The sequence below is a fragment of the Alligator sinensis genome, unplaced genomic scaffold (genome assembly GCF_000455745.1).
Source record: "Alligator sinensis unplaced genomic scaffold, ASM45574v1 scaffold109_1, whole genome shotgun sequence".
Lineage (NCBI taxonomy): Eukaryota > Metazoa > Chordata > Crocodylia > Alligatoridae > Alligator > Alligator sinensis.
The window spans coordinates 391,598-399,115 of NW_005841852.1; the positions used below are offsets into that span (position 1 = coordinate 391,598).

General features: G+C 38.4%; 1 protein-coding gene across 10 annotated transcripts in view; it reads right to left on the bottom strand.

Moving 5' to 3' along the window:
• PPP3CB (protein phosphatase 3 catalytic subunit beta) overlaps window positions 1-7,518 on the bottom strand; it is a 79,133-nt gene that overhangs the window by 54,667 nt on the left and 16,948 nt on the right. For all 10 annotated transcript variants that reach the window (XM_025212456.1, XM_025212470.1, XM_014523491.2 and 7 more), the window contains exons 3-5: window positions 7,228-7,352; window positions 2,384-2,495; window positions 1,021-1,166 (exon numbers count right to left, since the gene is read on the bottom strand). In XM_025212456.1, coding sequence (XP_025068241.1) covers window positions 1,021-1,166; window positions 2,384-2,495; window positions 7,228-7,352 — 383 coding nt within the window. The remainder of the gene's footprint in view (window positions 1-1,020; window positions 1,167-2,383; window positions 2,496-7,227; window positions 7,353-7,518) is intronic.

Consider the following 7,518-nt stretch of genomic DNA (forward strand, 5'->3'; position numbering starts at 1 on the left):
ATTCCTGCAGGAAGCTGGCTGGGGGCTGAGGGAGTGGGGAGGCATTGGGAAGAGCTGCACATGGAGTGCCTGCCTGGCTTGTGGCACGTGAACCCATAGCGGCGAGCTATCAGCACCTCCCGGGCTCCCTCAGTCAGCTTTCCGCAGGAGTGCCCACCTGGTTGGCACCCTATTGGCCCTTCAAGGAAGCCTCACATGGAAGCATGGAGCCCACTCAGTCCAATACCGCACCGCTCGCAGTCCACGTGCCGCTGGGTGAGCAGGCACTCCATGTCTTTCCTTAACACCTCCCTATTCCCTCAGCCCCCAGCCAGCTTCCCTCCCAGCCCTGCCAGTGCCCACCCCCCCAGCCTTGACCCACAACCCCCTCAGCCCCCTACAAGCCCCACTTACCTCACAGTAGGCTCCAGAAGGGAAGAGGCAGGGCTGGGAGTTTCCTGCCCTTTTTGCAATCAGCTCTTGCAGGCTGAAACTCTGCCCACCTGCAGAGCTCTTTCCAAAACTGGGAAATCCGCAGATTTCTCTGCTAAAGGGTAAAATCCATTGTTTCTCTGATAAAATAGGGAAATATGTGGTTTTCTGTTTTTCTGTGGGAAACAGAAAACCCAGATCCCTACTAATCAGTAACATTGGGAACAAACTGGGGATTAGAAGACTGAGATTTAGGAATCACTGGTTCTGTTCCTGTTCCTTCCAGTGACATAGCTAGTGAACATTAGCAAATCACTTCCCTTTCTTTGTGCCTTATTTTCCCCATTTGTTAAAAACAGGTATAATGATACCAATTTCCCTTCTTAAGGGCTTTGAGATGTACTAATGAAAAACAGTCCGTCAGACAGGTATTAGTATTAATTAAAATCACTCTAGTTAAATCCATGTTTCTGATTCCTGTTTCATGCTAAAAATAGATAGTTAAGTCTAGAAACTAATATGCTGACAGTTTCACAAAAGTGACATTTTTAAAGCAGTCACAAAAATCCCTTCCCTTCTGCTCTTTTAGAAATATACAGAAATACTTACTCTCCTAATGTCATCTAGTGTGTTTATTTCTGGTGAAAGTCCACCATGAACACAGAGAAACTGTTGATTTAAAAGTGCAGCAAGAGGGAGGCAATCAAAAGCTTCCATACAAGCATCATAGACTCTTTCTGAATATTTTATTTTACCTATAGAGAAGAAAGAACAGAATATTACAATTATATCAACATAAGAAACTATTCTATTGGCTTCTAATTCTAGAAAGTTCTCATGCGGTGAGCACCAAAAAAAGAAGAAAAAAAAAGGAAATGTTAATTTCTTATGCTTAAATTAAAAATCAAAACATAGCAACCTTTTCCAAGATAAATTTCTTTACAAAAATGTAAACCTATATTTCCCAATCCCTTCACAACCCCAAGTATGGAAAAAGGTTATAGAGATTTTGTTTTAAATGAAATCAGAAAAGAAAAATCTAAAAGCAAGAAATATACTTGATTATAAAGATTAATTAAGCATTAGTGATGACCTTGAGAAGCTTTTAATGACAGTATAAGATCAAGGATGTGTACACTAATTTTCCTCCAGGGTTTTGACTACACTTAATATGGTTTGCCTTGACAGCTTCATCATCAGAGGTATACCTGCAACTTTCTACCTAGCATAGGAGTAGCTTATACCAGCAATAGAAATTTTTTTTGCTGGTATAGCTGAAACCAGTTCCTCAAATGAGAAAAGCCACAGGTCAGCAGCCTTTTGCTGACACCAGCTGGAGCTTGCAACCCAGCTGTGGCTAAATGCTGGAAGCCTCTATCACCCCTCAACTACCACCCAACCCCTTTGAAATAAGGGGAAGCACACAATAGAGGGGAGTGTTGCACAGGAGATGGCAAGTATTGTGTAGCTGTGTGTCACCAATCCCCTGTGATGGGTCAGATCTCCATGGGCTGGATCAGATCTCTCTGTGGGCAGATACAGCCTGTAAGGCCATGGGTTGCCAATCCCTGGTATAAGCTATACTAGCAAGAGCAAAAACAGTCTAAAATAGGGCTTCTGCCAGCTTGCCTGTAATTGTTAGGGCATGATCATTTAATACCCCTAAGAGAGACAGATATGCTAGCAAGACTTAAATGTTTTAACGATAACTGTTTAAAACTTGACATTAAAATCCAAAGGAAATTGTAGAGGATGTATGAATGTATAAACATAGGCTAAAATGTATTTTATAAGGACCAGGACTGCACGCACTTAACTTTCCACTATATTTACAACTGTATGCATATCTAATGAAACTAGTATAGCTATGCATGAAGGATCTTAATAAAACTGTTAAACATAATTATTTCTGCAATGGAGAGTAGCAAAGAGCAACAATAAAACAAATACTATATTCCTAAACAGTACTTACATTCTTGCTTAAAGGTAAAATATTCTGTGAGGTGTCTGCATTCATGATTGCCTCTCAAAAGATATAATGTGTTTGGGTACAAAATCTTCAGAACCCATAAGTACAGCACACACTGTTGAAAAACCAAAGGTGTTCAATGAAGTACACACAATTTTTTAAGAAATAAAATGGCTACTAACAATGAACACAGTGCCTCCTTATGCACATAAAACAGCATTAACTGTAGCTTCGAACATAAGTCTACCTGCCTCTCAAGACACCCAATTTCACATACTGATACTAATGGTCATTTGATAACACCGCTTTCCTAATTCAACAAATTTTGTATCTGAATTTTGCAAGCAATTTTTTAACTCTCTTAAAACCAACTAAAGACTGCTGCAAAAATCATTTCACTTAATTCAGTCCATGTTCTCTAATAAAAAGATGCCGTCTTTTTATCTGCAGAAACAACTGTTACTCATATAATCAGATTTCACAGTATAGATTCTAGAGATTATTTGGCAGAGAAAGGAAGACTTCTGTAAAAAATAAAGCAGCAATACAAAATGGCTCATGTTTAAAGCAGATATGCAGATAATATATGGCAATTATTTAGTTTTGTAAAGCATTAGCTGTTCAACAAAGCTTGAAAGTTAACGGTTATTAGAGATCAAACAAAGCCTATGAAGAAGCCACAGCAATGTTCTTCATTTCATTACCACTATAATCACCGTAACTAACCCTAGACATTCTCCTGAACCTCAAGAAAGAAATTTAGGGTCCATTACTACCTGAGGCTCTTCAATGCCAAAAAATCTAATGCTTACATTTTGAATCTTGTTCTAATCCACACTTCAGAATGGGCACAGAAAAAAAGGAGTTTCACACTACTATACTAAAGTGATTCAGTGACTATTTTTCATTACATTTTTTTTTAAGAACAAGAAAGCTAAATTTATCATTCACTCAATTTTCTTGATTTTAGAAAATCTTTTAAGGGAACAAACTTATATATACACAATAAAAAACTTCATTTTCTTTTAAAGAAACAGAATATTTACTATTAAATACAATAAAATCAACTTTAAGAAAAAGTCCTATAATTAGTTTAACTAATCTCAAATAACAAACTATCATTAACAAGAAAAATATGCATATCCAACTGAACCTTAGGCAGGTATTCAGAAAAACTGGATATCTCAATATTTCTGTAAATAGGCTGGTTCTGAGATTTTTTCAAACACTAACACTTTACTATCAACTACTTAACAGCAGACAGCCCAGTCTGCTTACAGGTTGAGATAAAGGAATAGAGAACCAGAGCCAAATGCATAAGAGAAGCTGGAGACTTTTACACATTTAAGAAGTATAGGCTGCTTGCCAAGTACATTTTTACAGAAAATGTGTATGTACTGTTCACAGTGAACAGCCAAAGGCACAAACAAGTTTGTAATAGAAGATACTGGCAAAATGGTAGCTTCATTCTCATCCTTTAGTTCCTCGGCACATGTTACAGTTATGGCGCGATTAACATGTTAATCACACCATAAATAGTAACAACACTAAACACTCAGCCAATTTATGGCACCATAAAGAGGTGTACAAACCCCAAAGATGGTTCACAAAATGTGAAGCATCTTTGCAGCTTATTTGTATGACACGATAAATTGAACATGCAGCACCCCTATGCTGATGCTGACAATCAGCTGACTGCTGTATTGGCATGGGGGTATGGTCAGCATCAGGACCTGGACAGCCCTGGTCCTAATACCAAAAATCAGCTGCTGGTATAGTAGGTAGCAAGGTTCTCTAGCAGCGGGAGCCAAGGAGCTGACTGCCAGGAACCTGGCAACCTCTCCAAGCCCAGTACACTTTCCTACCTTGCCCTGAAACTCCTGCAGCAGCTGCAGGGTAAGGCACTTTAAAATACTGGGTTCCAGGGAACTAGGCTGCACCCACAGTTTGTGGGTGCACAGATGTCCTAGTGCACTGGGACCCCAGGGTAAAAAAGAGGCTCCTCGATCCCATGGATCCAGTGCCCCTGGACATCTACACCACACATGCAACTGAGTTGTCCTGGGGCTGGACTGACAGTAAGCTGATTGTCAGCCCAACAGCACTAGGTCTCACACCTGCTTGGGATGGTGGCAGCCCTGGGTCCAGGACAGTGATGCCCCCTGCCTGATCTTTAAGACTCAATTAGCTGCAACTCAGCAGTGGTGCAACTAGCATCAGAGGAATTTTATGCCCCACCCCAAACATTGTGCCTTCTGCCATTAATGTCTGGCATGGCAGGAAGCACAAAGTTTGGGATCAGGTATAGAATTTTTCCAATCCCCATCTCGTCATTGTTTTAACTCCTGTCAGAGACCTTAGTCATTTATATTACACATAGGAATTGTTTAAAGAATGCCCTGGAATTTTCCTTTTTTTTTTTTTTTTTTTTTAAAAAGGTTGCTTCATCTAGGAACAACACCCAATTTCCCATAACAGTATGCAACCAGTGCAAGAATAAAACCATTATGTTAATAACACACAATTGTATCAGTAGCTTTTCTGTATTGACAGAGTTCTGTTTTACAGTGAGGGAGGAATGGCCAAAAGTCAGAGCCACAAAGTTATCTGTGTCACATTACTTTCAATATGGAAGTAAAGAGAATTTATAGGTCCCACAACAAAAACCTTAATCTGGATGTAAGCAGCTTGTCCACATTCAATGTGGGGACTTTTAGTCTCAATAGGATATCTCTTCACGTTAAATGTCAGAACATCAGACCATTCCCTATAAAGTGGTTTTTCCTTCAGACTCCTGCATCAATGGAACAGACAACTTGGCAATCTCTGGATGCTCCAGCTAAACGCTAAAATTTTATTTTACTAGCAGGAAGTGTTATTAAAATAAACTTGCTTCAAAATGAATGGGTTAAGAATATGCAAGAGGCAAGGATTTTTGTGGGTGATATCTTTTATTGGACCAACTGTATGGTTGGGATAGATTTAGACAACAAAAGGAATACATTGCATTCAAAAGCAAGTCTGAGGAAAAAGAAAGCAGAGCAAAGATTAAAAATAATCTACAGGCCTTTAACAGAAAATAAAAATAAAGACCAAACATTTTTCCAGCAGGGACTGTTTAAGTCTACCAAAATTTACAGACACAATCAACTAAGAGATTAAAAAGTGATGAGAAACAAAAACAAGAGAAATACATCTCAAGCTTTTAAAAGCTGTTAGATGACCAAAGACTATAGCGGGAATTTCAGGGGGTGGAAAATGGTGATTTTAATATACTTTTCTTTCCTTTGAACAGGTCCACAAAGCACAACCCTCCATGCACTTGCAGCAATCCTACTCCACCCAGATACCCCGTCATGCACTGTGCTGGTGACATCAGTAGCCACTCTGAGCAGCACTGGAGCAGGTAAATCACTCTATGGGAAAAGGCAAGTCTTTCTATGAACTACTGAGTAGTCATCTGAAGAATACACTAAGAAGAAAATCCAGAAAAGTGCCCATGGGGAAAAACGAGTCTGACTTTATTAAACAGTTCCTGCTCCAAAACTTCTCATGGTTCAAAAAGTTGGAAAAAAAAAACAAAACAGGTTGTTTCTGTATGCACTACACGAATGCACACTGATCACACACAGAGTTCGTGTTATAAGCAGAAGTTTTTCTATAATTAAACAGGTCACCAAAACTGAAGGAATGGTGTGAGGAATATCTTTTATTTTAATTATTCTTTATATGCAGGTTACTAAGGCATTCATCACTATAGTATCTTTTGCTTGACTGCCATCCATAACAACCAAAAAACAGCACTGTGCAAACACATACTTGAATGGTACATATATGCATACATTACTAAAACATCACTATTTTAATACACAAAAAATGACATGCATCATGCTCTAGCATATGTCCTTAAAATGCTATGCCAACATACATCTACAATTTACCAAGACACTTCATATTTTAATAATTATGTCAATTTATTTAAACTATGAATGTTAAAATTTAAAGGGAAATCCAAGTTATAAACTTAAATTTTTCTCCATGTTAAAATTTGTAATCTGACAGGGAATCGTCACCCAAATACCCTGGCTCTGAAAACCCATCTCATTTAATTAAAAAACCCTATCTACATCTTCCCTACAGTTCAAACACTGTGCTTTCCAGGCTGATTGCATGTAACAGCTAACTTGTATATGATAACACCAATCCCAATTGACTGTAGCAGTACACAAATATATTTGGAAATGAAAATGCTTTATAAAATGCTGAAAATTAAAATTCATCTATATGAATTTCAGTCTCATTCAAAAGCCCTCAAATCAATGTTAGCTGACAGCAATGGCTGGGAAACCATGCAAAACAGCCTTTCAGAAAGGTCATATTTAAAAAAGAAAAAATTCCTTCAGTTAAGTAAAATTATTTTTATTTATACAAAGTCATCTAGCATCACCATAAAGCAAACTGGCTTAGAAAGGACTTTATAGATGTCACCAGTCCTCCAACATTTTCAAACTCCTGTGGCAATGAAGCTTGAGAAAAGTTCAAAACTGACAGGGTACAGTGCCTTTGTTATATATGATGAGCAGCATGGACTATAGACATTCCAGACACAATGCAACTGAACCTCTAGAAGGGTGGCTAAGAAAGGTGAGAAAAATTAGTAGGACTGGCAGTTTCAAATGTCAAAGGAAAAGACTGGTCAATATCGCCATGTCAACTGCTCTTTGGAATGGGATGAGGAATAGCAAGGAAGAACACGCATTCAAGTGTCAGAGGGAACCCAATATTTTACAAGATAAATGTTTTCTTACAAAAGTTTTAGGACAGAACAAATTAATATATACAGTTACCTCTATACTAAAATAACCTCTGTCTACATAGTCACCAAGGAAGAGGTATCTTGTGTTAGCAGGTGATCCTCCCACTTCAAACAGCTTCATTAGATCGAAGAACTGGCCATGAATATCACCACACACTGCAATAAAAGCATTGTTTAGAAGCACTTACATATGGGAGGGAAGGGGGATGCTAAATTTAAAATTCCAGCTACAGAATACTTTTCAAAAGGGAACAGGCAGATATAAGGGGCACCAAAAGTTTTTGGTAATAATGAATTTTGCTCTTAGCTATTCTCTCTTTCC